Source organism: Larimichthys crocea, chromosome XXII, assembly GCF_000972845.2.
Source record: "Larimichthys crocea isolate SSNF chromosome XXII, L_crocea_2.0, whole genome shotgun sequence".
Taxonomy (NCBI): Eukaryota; Metazoa; Chordata; class Actinopteri; family Sciaenidae; genus Larimichthys; species Larimichthys crocea.
In genome coordinates, this window is record NC_040032.1 from 22,838,323 (window position 1) to 22,852,104 (window position 13,782).

Here is a 13,782-nt window from a genome sequence, read left to right on the forward strand (position 1 = left end):
TCTGTCGTGTAACATAATGAAACTTTTTTCAAACAAACAGCAAACGTAGGAAGAGTCATGACCACAGCTGTTGTTTCCTCCGACCTCACTTCTTCTTCTTCTTCTTCTTCTCTGTCCAACTTGTTTCTATTTTTGTCTCAGCCCACTTCTCACCTGTCCATCACGTTCCAGGTAGGCTCCCACAGTCCTAACTAACCATGATCTGCTGCCTCCTTCCCATCTGCTCCTCATCTCCAATTAGCGCTGTATGTATATTGTTTATGTATAAGGTGGGTTTCCATGTGTATATGCGCATTAAACATGCTGGATATTTCAAATAAAAGTTTTTGCTCTTGTGAGGTGGAAGTTGAGTCGTCCTGTAGGCAAAAAGAATAAACAAAGGAGTGGAGGGATGCTGCATGCCCTCCTCTGCCTCGTGTCAGCCAAAGCAGCTGATTAAAAATGCCAAAGGATACGGGCGGATGAGAAAAGACAAACTCATTCATTGAAGAGAAATACTGTGAATGTCATCTCAGATAATGGAAATGTCACGATGCATCACGGTTATTCGTGCTCGACTAATTATGTCATCCCAGTCGAATCTAAACTACTTAACATAAACATAAAACACTGGAAATGAGTATTGTTGTCGGATATTCAACAAAAATAATTAAAGAAAGTAGATGTTCAATCTGCTCCTGACAGATTGGAGTTAAAATACAATTCATGATTGTTTCATGTGTAAATATTTAGGATGGACTCATTTTAATGTGGATTTTATAGTAAATTTGTAGGTGGAAAGTTTTGGGAATCTCTATTATAATTAGAAGAAGTTAAAAATAACTTGATAGAATAAGTTCAACCAACAGATTTTTTTCTAGTCATAATTATTTGACACAATAAGTTGAGTCAACAAACTGTTATGTCAACTAATTTATTCAAGTGTAATAAACTTGACACTTTACACTGACAGTTTTTTAGTTTACGTCGAGCGCCTCCTTCGCAATGAAGGATGGAAAGCTGTGATTGGTCGTGGGTCCTATTTGTAGTCTGTCATGTTTCTCTGTAACACGAAATTATGAGTTCATGATCTGATGCAGCATGTTCTCCCTCCCAACCAGGGATGCAGCGATGAGCTAGTTTCATTTTCTAATATTTACAGTCAGGAAAGTAGCTATAGGTTGCAACATTTATAATGAGCGCTCACCAAGACAGCATGCAATCCTCTCGAGGACATAACACCTGTTTCCAAACAGGTTTTTTCCTTTTCCTCAGACTATAATTGTAGCATCAAAAAGTATAGTTGTTGCATTGCAACTCCCAACTCATCGAAAAAAAGGCAGCTTGGTCAATTAAACTAGGGCGCTGTCGGTAAATCTCTCTTTTTGTACATGCACAACCTTTAATATGCAACGTCCAGTGAAGAAACCCTTTAAGATTAAACAGTCCCAGCTTGGTTTTTCAGACAGACGAGCAGCTACAGCGTCCTACTTTGAAGCACATGACTCTCCTTCAGTTTGTGTCTGTAAGTGGAGGATTAAAAAAAAAGACCCAAACTGACTGTAAGGACATCCGTAGGTCTCCAGTCTGAGTCCAATCCGTCCATTGGGATTCCAGTCCAGGGGGATCAGGCGTACGTAGCGAGCGATCACGGGGTGCTGGAGCTTGTGCTGGACCACGCTGTCTGCGTTACTGTTACCTGGAAAGGCCTGAAAAAAAAAAACACATCAACAGCAGCAACAACAGCTAGTTTACTGTCTTTCCATCCACCTGTGCCACACAGATAGATGTGGAATTCCTCCCTGTGGATCTTTTATTGTCGTCCAGATTAAATAAGTTCTTTCATCTTTCTCACTGAAGCTGAAGTGCAATCTCCAAAGCTTCTGTGAGCTGTGATACGTTTGATTTTCCTCTTAATGAAGGGAATATTGTGGAGATGGGGCCACGTTCTCGGTGAACAGTTTCTCAATCAGGTAGAAAATTAGATTTGTGAAGCGCTAGTTGTAGTTTCATATGTTTTAGACGCTTTGGTAAACACTCGGTCCGTGGAGAATAACATTTATTAACCTCTGCAACGCTGCCACAATCTCTCTGGATTGTTTCACTTTAAAGCTTCGAGTTAGACTTGATCTTCCGCCCTCTCATACGTGTTCAGAAAACAGCAAGTAAACAATAGTTTGTTTGATTGTGTCCGAGTCTGAATCTTGATATCTTTGTCAGTCAGTATCTGTTTTCCATTTTCATCTTTCTTTGTCCTCAAACACTTATGATTTATATGCAAAGATTGTCAACTCAACCTGCAATTATACTGCAGGATTTCAGCACCGGGCTGCAGGATGGCTTAGTGAGCATTGCCCTTCTTCAGACGGAGGACATCTACTCAGCTGAAATGTCCTTGAATCCTTCCTATCCTTCCTCCGGGGGCTGCTGGTCTGCAGCTCATCCTGACCTCTGACCTCCCTCTGGAGGTGAGCAAGATAAGATTAGTGAACCGAAATCCTGAACAGGGTCGATACGATGATTTTAAATGAGGCTGACGGTTAACACACGAGCGCTGATTTCCTCGAGCTCATCTGCATGTTTGCATCTCTGCGTGCTGCTGCGACATGTTGACTTATCTGAATAAATTCCCGTCTGTGTTCTCACTGATCTCTCCTCCTAACCTCCACAAATGACTGCTTCCTGCTGAGGAGGCCGAAGAGAACAACACTTTATTTAGGTGACACGTTGGCTTTTTGAAATACGACTTGGTGGAGGTAGAAAATCCTCCAAAGGGAGGCTTTTATTACAGACAAGAGGGAAGGGAAGTAAAAAAAAGAGGGAGCGGGTTTGAGATAAAGTCAGAGCTGGAATAAAACATTTTAAGTAACAGTCAAACATTTAACGCTGTGCAGAAAACCTGAAGTAAAGCTCATGTTGTTTTATAATGCCAAGAGCAGACCACAGAACATCGCTCCAGTTATTGAACCGGTTAACTCTGATTGATTATTTTTAAAGCCACATGTACAGAGCGTGCTCAAAGAACCGAGATTTAAATTAAGTTGAAGCAGTCTGAGCTGAACCTGCAGGTGCACACATTGTTTTTCATATACAAGCCAATTCTTGGGTTGCTCCCACTATATCTATGAACTTGTTGCAGTCAAGACTAGATTTTTAATCTAACTGGGATCTTTCCTGGTTAAATAAAAAAAGCCGATGGATATTTTAACCTCCAAGCATCAGCCAAAGCAGCAAACCCCCACGGCGCAACGGCCAACGTTTGTGGGTTTCCGGTGCTGAGCGCATACTCATGTTGAGGAGAGAGTAAGGTCTAGACCCGGCAGTAACCTGGTCTAGACCTTTGGAGGGCCAAAAAAAAAACTGCAGTTCCTCTAACGTCCACTTGAGGCTGGCTACAGAAGTGAGTCAGTCTCCATAAGTCCCCATGTTCAAATGTCCAACTTCACAGCAGAAATAAACATGTTTACAGCCTGGTACAAAAAAACGTTTTAAAATGTGTCTGAATTTAAATCCAGCTCCACATCTTCACTTCTTCCTAATGCAAGTGTCTAGTTTCTCACTTCCTCCTCTCACCTGTCGTACCTGTTTACTTCCTTTACCTTCATTAACGATTCACAGATGCTATGTCGCCTGATTGTTAACGCCTTTGCAGAGAAAGAGAGGAAAAAAATCAGAGAACAAGAGATTACTCAGCCTCACAAACTCTGGCCTCTAGGCTTAAAAGAAAGAGAGGTCCTGGAGGAATTGTGACTGATGAAGCAGCTCGGCGGTCGACCGTGTTCCCCCGAAAGCCACAATAAAGTAGGCTGACTAATATGTGGAGCTTCGGAAGGACTTTTGAGACATGCTGCGGATTTATCCTGATTTATGCTGAGTGTGAAATCAACAAGCTTTTAAGCTTTGTCTGTTTTCTCTCTGTGAAGGAGTCTTAGCCTGACGCTCACTGTGAGAGTCTTATCGAGTTTAAATTGAAGCCGTTCGCCACAGCATGGCTGGAATGGGGAGAGTTTTCAGGTAATGCCTGACTGCCTCTACCTAGGTTTGGTAAATGTGAATGAACTGGAGTGTTGTGATTCTCTCTCTGTCTCTGTGCAGTGGCAGAACTCGTCTGGAAAGCTCATTGTTCAATTAATTGTGCCGCTCTCATGCAGGGATTAGTTAGCCGATCTAATAAACCTAAGTCATCATTAATAAAGGGGGAGGGGGATTAATGATGGTTGCTAATGAACAGCAGACTGGTGGAAAGCTGTAGTTTTCAGGATGCTTCAGACTTTCTGTTGGAGCTTTGTTCTTTATCGTCTGCTACGTCTAGTGCCATAGAACATACAACACGTTGTTGGTGTGTTGTGGTCACATTTATCACCTTTTATGAGTCTGATTTCTAAATAGATCTACTTCAGACACAATAAAAATAATTTAACATACACTCGAAGAAAAACTGGTTCTTGATACATATCCTAAAGAACCCTTTTTGCTGTTTGAGGGGTCTTGGGGGTTTCTCACTGTTTTTTTAAGTCACCCTTTGCAGCAAGAGGAGGTTTAACAGGACATGGTGTTGTGCCAGAACAGGAGCTGGGCAAGTGGGCAATGTAACTGGGCTCAGCAGCCTCAATGGACACGATGACAGAGTTGAAAAGGACGTTGATCAAGGAAACTGAGTAAATGTGGGACTGACTTTTAGTGTTTGGTGAGAGCTTGGTGAAATAAAAGGCTGAAAGACAGACGCCGAGCTGGGCTGACTGCTGCTGGACTAGTGAGCATATTCACCACAGTGACACTCACCCCGATGCTGTCTTCTTGTCGATACTGCCTCCAGTTGTGTCCTGTGTCGCTGAACATCAGCAGGTACGCCGTCAGCCAATCAGAGCTGCCATAGCGACCTTGCGTAGCGACAGCAGTGATTTGTGTCCGCTCGCCCAAATCGACCTCCAACCACTGATATCTGTCTGAAGTCGGAGGAGACCAACCTCCAGCTCCTGGAAGCAGACAGAGAAACGTCGGTGTGAGACAAATCTGGCTGAACTTATTTCATCACACACAAACTTTTCCAGACTTTAAAAAGCCTTGAGCTCAAAATGTTTTATCAAATCATTTCTTTGATGTTTAATTTGGAACAGTCAAAAGAGTTTTAATCTGCAGCTTAAGGACAGTTGCTGCAGCCGACACATTTACGGTTTAACACTGGAAGCCTTATACAATATTAAAATGGCCGGTTCATAGCAGACGTTCATATAATCTGAGCACCGGGGCAGAGACCATAAGAGGAAGACACATTAAATAATTAAAATGCCAAAAGGCGTGTGCGTGTTTGTGTGCAAGTGAAAGTGCAGAGTCATACCAAAGTGACATTTTTCTGCAGTACGACAGATTTGACTGCATGCATGTATTCGTACTTTGTCTCCATGAGAAGAAGATCTTCATTAAATCCTTTAACTGTCATTTATAATTAAAAAACTTTGGGACCACAAGAAGCAGCACTGTGTAGGAATGTTTCCACAAGTGAATCACCATTTTGTTTCTTTCATACCGGACACGCCCATGCATTCACAGAAGCGTAAAAGAGGTGTGAGTCAAATCCTGTGTTTGGTTTCACAGTTTTCAACAGTCAGTGACGCAAGCAAACTTGACAATGTGCCACGAAAGGCAGTTAACAATGCAGCTACCGTAAAAAAAGATTTAAATCCTGTTGACCCACACTGACCTGTGATCAGCTGAACGGTGTCTCTGTCATTCGTACGTCTGTTCTCACACTATGTAACTTTGGGCTCCGGGTCGGGAGAAGTACGTAACGCTTTACGGCACTAAGTCACACAGCAGCAACTATTTCACTGATTCTGGTGAAACTGGATCATATTTTATTTCATGTTTTATCACTCTGTGATTTACAGAGTTTATGATGGACAGTGAAGTAAACTGCTGACAGCTGTAGCTGCTGTTAGCAAACAAGAAATTGTAACAGGGCTCAGCAGCGTCTTTGGGCATAATGGCAGAGGAGAAGAGGACGTTGACAGAGCAAGCTACAGCTGCTGCTGTGTTTTGTGTTGCTGACCTCGCTTGATGTTTGGCTGACGAGTACAGCTGTCCATATTTACCACAGTGGGATTACACTCCGAAACTGGAGGAGATAAATCACCAAAAAAATGATTTCTCTGCAATGTTGCATTAAAACAAATGAAATGGACCCAACGTGTCTTTTGTTTTGATGAAAACTTGAACGATTTCCTTTAAAAAGACTGAACAAACCCTGCAGCATCCTCTCAGCATCCCAATGATCAGCATTATTCTCCCCTTTTGTTAACTATGTACTTGAATGACTAACATCAACCATCTTACCCCTGAAGCGTCTCTGGATCTAATCCCCATGACCACCATTTCTCTCCAAGTCAATAGGGAGAGTCTTCGACAAAGCAGAGGCAGTGAGGGAGGAAACAATAAACTAACCCTAAAACCAAGTCCTAACCCTCAAGCTGTCCACATTTTCCAGAAATGGTCCTCATAAAGTTGTGTTTGTCACTCGTGAGTGACTTTAAAGACAAACCTGTAACTAATAACAACAACCATGCCATCATTTTGTCACTAAACTTTGTAGAAACAGATTGTAGAAATGTATCGACGTCTGGAACAAAAGTTCTTCTGAAAGAACTTTGGAGTCTGGGCTCTCTGCCAATTGAGCCACTTGGTTATCAGTCCAGTCAGAGGTCGAGCCTTCAGGTGCTTGTTTATACCTTTTGTATCTTCTCAAAGGAGCCAGAAACTTTCACCAGAATGCACATTAAAAGGAATCAGAACCCCACTTTCTATTCCGTTTCCGGAGATGTCTGGGTTGTTTGTTGGAGCCAGCATCTCATAAAGTGACTTTCTCACCTGAGGAATATGTTGTAATTTTGGTTCCCAACTTGGATGACTAACAGCACTGCCAGAGATTAGTGTTTTGAACCCAATATCGAGGCTGTACCCACGTATCTGTCTGCCCAGAATGAAATCCCCTAGATAAATTCCAACGGTTAGAAGCTGCTGGTAGTTTAGATTGGATATTAACTTTGTTGAGTACAGGGGGGTCATCACAGACTTCCTCGACTGGTGCAATCGCAACCACCTTTGCATCAACGACAGCAAGACAAAGGAGATGGTGATTGAGTTTAGGAGGAAGACGCCCCAGACCAGGCCGGTGAACATCCAGGGATTGGATATCAAGATTCTTATCCAGCTTGTGTATACGAGCTGCTGTGACAAGTGAATTTCCTGCTGTGGGATCATTAAAGTCTGTCTTATCTCAGCAACTCTCAGCATAATCCTACTACAAAGGTGCTTTAATTTGAAAAGCTTTTATAACATGCGGCTTTTATTTTATAAGCTTTGTAATGAGTAATTAATGGTTGATCAAGGATGTGGCTGAGGGCCAGTGATTAACAATGTTCCTTCACAGGTTAATACGCAGGTCAATAGTGCAACAAGACTGTGTTTGTAAGAAGCAGAAGGCGCGTTGCCTCGGAGAGTCTCTGCTCGTTTTGCTGGTAAATTAACTCCGAATGAGGCAACTCCTCCGAGGATGACGATCGAAGACGAGGAGCAGCTGGAGGAGACGAGAACGAGCAGGTTTTAATTTATTCAAGGATTTCTGCAGAGAACAGCTGGGATTCAGGAACTGAAGCAATTTTTTTATCTTTATTTCTACGTCTGAGGTGTGTGTTGTCGCTCTCAAGACTGCATCAGTTTGATCAGTCGAATTCAATTCAAATCTCAAGCTGAGAATTAATAAGCCGTTGTACCCAGTGAGGTGTTACTGTCAGCAAAAACAATCACAGACAAGATAATAAGCTACCGCTCACCATTATGAAACAGGGGAGATGTATATGGATTATCTATATGTGCATATTTAATATCTATAGCACTTTAAATCAGATGTAGGCAAGTAAAACAGTGTTGCTGCAGTCCACTGAGAACCAGCTCGATCTCAAAAACAGAAAGAAATTGTCTATTAGAAGTTGATTTCATTTTAAAAAACAAAAGAAATTGTCTATTAGAAGTTGATTTCATTTTAAAAAACAAAACTTCTTTAATTTCTCTAATATTTGAAATTGCAGCATTTGTAGCCTTTTAAACCAAGTTTGATAAAAAACAAAAAACAACATAAACTGTTGTAAAAAGCAATTTCATTTATAAGAACAAACAACAATACAGCTACATGTGAAAAAACAAACAAATTTATATGTGGAAAAGTCACTGCGACCTGATCCTGAGTCCTTCCGACCGACTCTTTGGCGAACTTCCCCCAAAAATAGACTCGTCTGGGCAGTGAGAGCACTGATGGTGATAATGTGATGACATTTCAAGCAACCCACATTGTCATAACAGTAATGTGGTAGTACATTGTGTCTTTGGCAACTTGTATGAGAAAAGATCTTCGAATTTATGTGGAAAAGTTGGCGACCCCGATCAGCCCCCCCTGCCGACTCTTCGGCGAACTGTCCCCCAGAAAACAGCTTCTGTCCGGGCAGTGGGAAACGGTTAAGTCCTGCTGTTTACTAAATTTCAAGCAACCCACATTGTTATAGCAAACAACAGTAACGTGGTAGTAGGTTGTGTCTTTGACAACTTATATGAGAAACCTGGACAGTCCATCCTGCCGACTCTTCGGCAAACACTCCCCCAGAAAACAGCCTCTGTCTGGGCATCTGGGCAGTGGGAAACATTTTGGTCCTTAAGTTTACTGGTGATTATTATGTGATGAAGTTTCAAGCAACCCACATTGTTAGAATAAACAACAGTAATGAGGTAGGTTGGCAACTTATGTACTGTATAGAAACCTGGACAGTCCGTCATGCCGACTCTTCGATGAACCCCTCCACTCTCGCAAAACAGCATCCATCTCCAGCAGTGAGACGGATATTAACGTAACGATGTCATTTCTATTTCATCAACTTAAATGATCTGCAATGCAAAGCTCAAGACTTTATTTTGTTTTGAATCACTGGGAATTGTTTTAAAATGAGACGCATCATGGGGTTAGAAGATATGAATCAATAATACTTTTCTTATTACCGTGTTAATGTTGAATTGATGTTCGGGGAGTATTTAATGTGTGTTTTTATTCACCAGCGTCTATTTTCTTTGTTTGGGCGGCAGATAAAAAACCAGAGCACGTCTTCACTGTCCTTCACATTCTTTCTTGTTTCATCTTTTTCTTCTGTGCGGATAAATAACTTATGTTTTGCCATTCGGATGCATCTGATCATCCTTTACAAGCATCTGATCCTCCTTAACGCAGATCAGACTCCAATCGGTGAACAGACAGAGTGGGCCTGACTGAAGTGAAAGAACACAGCGGGTGTGTTTGCTCACAGCTTCTGCCATCAAACACACCACGGAGGCAACCTGCAGACTGTGCTTCCTGCCGTCTCCCAGGTGGTGAAAAGCATCCAGATCCTCTTTTGTTGTGTCGAAAGACAAAGACATCACAGCGCTTCCATCCAGCTCTTGTCTCAGCCAACTCTAAGGCGTGTTTTCTAAAAACCGTTCTATCAGCACGTGTTTGCTTTGTCTTCAACTTTGTTGTCAGTTCTTCCCGTGACGAGCAAACCTTTTGCGAAGCATGTGATGCACTGTCTGTCTGTCTGTCTGTCTGTCTGTCTGTCTGTCTGTGTGAATCCAGCTGAGACTCGTCTTCGAGCGCTGTGCGTCCTGCAGGCAGGCGAATTCAAAATGAACGAGGTGAGTGGCGCCGCTGCAACACATCAGAACAGAAACCGAGGGGGGGGGGACCTCCATTTTTACAGCTTACAACCAGAGATGAAGAAAAGAAGAGAGAGAGAGAGTGCAGCGATAAGTTATTAATGTTAAAGTGCTAAATTTTACATGTGAACACTGAAGGAGAGCTCACGCTGTGTTCACAGGACAGAGACAACGCCGGCCTCTTAGGAACAGTCGCTGATGATCAGTCAGATATGACGATGTCATGCTAATCTTTAATTTACCTTAATCTCAGTATATTCTCTTTAAACACAGTATGCAATGGGAGCTTAGAAACACTAGTGAAGTGTTGTCGTGACCGAGACCAGAGTGCATCGAGACCGAGACAAGACCAAGACTTTACGGGGCTGAGACGAGTCAAAACCAAATCCAAGACCAGACAGTATATAATCTACTTAGGTAGCTAATATTCACCCAAATCTCTTTGGGTGAGGCGAGATCCGAGTCGTGCCTTGAAGTATTTCCAGTGTGTTCTTTTGGATGCTGTGGTTTATCAGGCTGATGATCCCAGACAGCCACAGCTTCTTCTTCGTCTCTTGTTTCTTCCTTCTCTTTTCTTATTCACGCTCTTAGAGTACGTGTAAAGTTTAATGTCAAGTTGGACAGCATCAGGAGCAGTTTCAGTATCTTGCTCAAGGGCACCGGAGATCGAACCGCCGAAGGACTGAAGCTGATGATGCGTTCATGACACGTTTTCATCAAAACATAATCAAACTTTCACATTCGTCTTCCCTTTGGATGAAGAACCGTGTGCTGCCCTCCACCTACTACCTAATTAATAACCCTGGTGCAGCGCCGGTCCTGGCCACATTTGTGCCCTGGGCGGCCGCCCACATTGCCCATAGCCAGGACCGGCCCTGCCCTGGTGCCCATTTGTGATTAGTAAACACAAAGATACAAAACTCCCCCTCGTGGTTAAATCATAAATTATACACAAATGGCTCCTCCAGATTGCATCTATCTTTTGTTAATGTTTGGATCACATCCTCCATGCTGCTACTAGTTTACATGGAAAGTTTGTAAATCTCTCATGGAAACATTTTTCTGCAGGTATCTCCAGATTAAACCAGCAAGGTTTAGTTTGCACAATCAGAAAGTGTCTCTTCACTGACGGCCATGCCAACAATGGCACTAAAGCACACCCCTCTCATGTAATATTGCTTCAATACCCGGCCAGAGACTCACTCACCTTCCCTCCGGTTCAGCTTGGCGAATCCTGGCCCGTGGCTGCCAGACAGCTGTGAGGAGCTTCTGAAGGATGATGGCAGGAGGTTGGACACCAGCGGACTGTGACAAACCTCTGTGAACCACAGACAGCAGAAGGGACAGGAGATTTAAAATCAGTTACCACAGACTGTTGTAGATCTTCCTTCAGTCGTCTCACAGTAAAGAACGCGCTCTTTGATTTCAGATTTAAGGAGCCTAATCCTCATCAGGCCTTATCTCAGCTTTGTGTAAACAGCTTTTGGACCACGATGAAACTCGATAAAACAGTGTGCTAACAGCCTGACAGAGCAGACACGTTTGTTAACAAACTGGACACCGGAGTGACGTCAGAGGAGGCTTTTCAGACCACATTAACTCTGACAGACTTTATATGATCTGATGAAGCTGCCTGCCTCCTCGATCCCAGTGTTTTGTCTCTCTCTGTGTGTGTCGCTGGGCGTGGCCTCCAGTTTCTCTCTCACCTGTCTGAGCACATCACCACCTGTTCCTCATCATCTAATCAACCTCTGCAGTATAAAAGACCGGCTCACCGTCTCAGACTGCACCATGTTGTTCAGTATCTGGTGTGGTGTCACACTTTGGGTTTCTTGTGAGCTTTGTTGCCTGTTCCAGCTGCTCTGCTCCTTCTTGTCAGTTCTGGACCTCCACCTGGGTCTCCACCTGCCTTTGCACGTTCCACCTCTGTTTTCTATTAAACAATAATTGGTCTGAAGTTGTTGAAGATAACTCAAACTGTTTACAGTAATTTTGTTTTTTCAAACTGTGGAGTTACAGTCATTCTCTGTAAATGAATGTTGATCCTTCTGCGGCGCTTCTGGTTGAGTTACGTTTATCGTCCGGGACGGGCTCGGATCAGCTCACCCGGCCGTGTTGCAGCCGTGCCTGGTGGAGTTGAAGCTTTAGCCCTGTCAGAGAGACTCTGCCCGTGCCCTGTTATCATTTCTGTCCACCTGCACACTTTTATTTATTTATTTTTTACCCCTCAACTCATAATGTTTTATTCATGTTGGTTTTTCTCAACCAGCAGCTCTATGACTGGTTGTTCGGTCGACAGTTTTCATCCTGTGAGCCTGAAATTTACCGTGGAGCTTTGTGAGGTTGTCAGTGTGTGATGCGTGATTTGCTCTTGTTACGTTACCACAGCTTATTTGATGATACAATTCCACAACCAAAGGATGGGATACGAATAAAAAACCTGGATGTTAAGAGGCTGATAAAGACGTAGGCTCAGTTAAGCGATCAGTCTGAACTCAGCACACACCTGAAACTATAAAGATGTTTCTTTCATTTTCTGTAGGGAAGACCTTTCAAGTATCGACTCTGCATTTTCTAATCAAATATTCTCTTTACTTAGAGACGCTCCCCTGAACCAGCTGCCAACTATGTGTGTTTATTAGGAGATAAAGTGCACAGATGTTGGAGCTTTGAGCTGGATATCAACATTAAATACAATCTGTGTGCTCGAGCTTTGACTAAGTTTAATTTAATAAGCCTCATGTTATTTCCCTGTTGATCACGTCCATGAAACGCACGATGCTGTTGGTTCCTCACTCTTTTCTCACACCTAACACAGTTTTTCCCGTTCACATCTGCTCTAAACACACTGCAGAAGTATTTCTGAGCGCCAGCTTGACAGCCTTTGGCCCGAACAGAGATATCGTGGATCATTAGTCTTCTCCACCTTGTCAGCTTGCACATCCAGCAGAGTGAGTTTCACCTCCCATCGTCTTTACCTCTCCATCTACAACAAAGCATCCACAATGAGCATCTGCTGCTTCAATAAACAGCAGCAGAACTCTTCAAAGGTCCATTAAACCATGCATCTATGAGCACGGTAATCTCACAGAGGGGTTGTGCCCTAAACATGAGCCGTAATCCTCCATAAACCATAATAAAAGATATTTTCTGCAAACTTGCACAATCCACAGACAAGAGCCGGAGCCAAGGCTGCTCTCCATTCCAATTAAATTTGCATATTTGTTCTAAAAATGAAAAAAACGACAGACTTATTCTGAATCCTTTTCTTTGAAACATGAAGTAATGAAATGTACAGTAAGTCCTTTTCCCTGCCACTAATGCACTCATTAAAGTTTAATACAAGGACAAAAATGAGAAGCGAGAGAGAGAGACAGCAGCATAAATAGTTCATGCAATGTACATTTACATGACATTTTACTTTTTTTTTTTTTTGGTATTTAAATGTCATTTTTATGCAGAGTGACGTCCTGAGAGCACGCTGAGCAAAGACTCCATCGTTACCCAAAGGAAGAAACGAAACTGCACATGTTCGTTCACCCTCAGAGGTCTTACTGAGAAGACACAATCCATCCATTACACTGGGGAACAATTTGAAAAAAAAATTCTGTTGAGTTAGATTTGATTAAAACTAAAATCGGCATGCTGATTACAAAATTGCAGTACGTCAATTTTTTTCTCCACAGCAACGATTGGACTCATCTACAGCTACGTGGCAACTTGTCTGTGCAGTCACAATGAGACAGTGCAGTGAGAGGTGTGTGCAGCTCCCAATAGTTCAGTACTGTCAATATCTGCAAACAGAAAGCTGGCATAGTAGAATGAAGAGGATCTGTGCTGCTGTTCCTTTAACCTTGTAGGTTTTGTAGTTTTCAAAGCTTGTAACTATTCCATCTTAGTGTTTGGTATACATTTCCTTTGTTCCAGATCATGTCTGCTGCTGCTACTTCTTGTCAAAAACGCCTAAACAACCCTGACTCCTTTTGCTGTATTTGTGCAAGTCAGAGGAAAGCAAACATCAATGTGTCTGTCCAACAAGCATATTTTACATATTTTAAAGTCACACTCTGT

General features: G+C 42.6%; 1 protein-coding gene across 1 annotated transcript in view; it reads right to left on the reverse strand.

Annotated features, from left to right (window-relative positions):
* The window catches only part of LOC104932693 (contactin-associated protein-like 4), a 66,333-nt gene that overhangs the window by 38,469 nt on the left and 14,082 nt on the right, over positions 1-13,782 (reverse strand). Inside the window, exons 2-4 of the mRNA XM_027273518.1 lie at positions 10,919-11,029; positions 4,762-4,955; positions 1,541-1,688 (exon numbers count right to left, since the gene is read on the reverse strand). Of these exons, the coding sequence (XP_027129319.1) occupies positions 1,541-1,688; positions 4,762-4,955; positions 10,919-11,029 (453 nt within the window). The remainder of the gene's footprint in view (positions 1-1,540; positions 1,689-4,761; positions 4,956-10,918; positions 11,030-13,782) is intronic.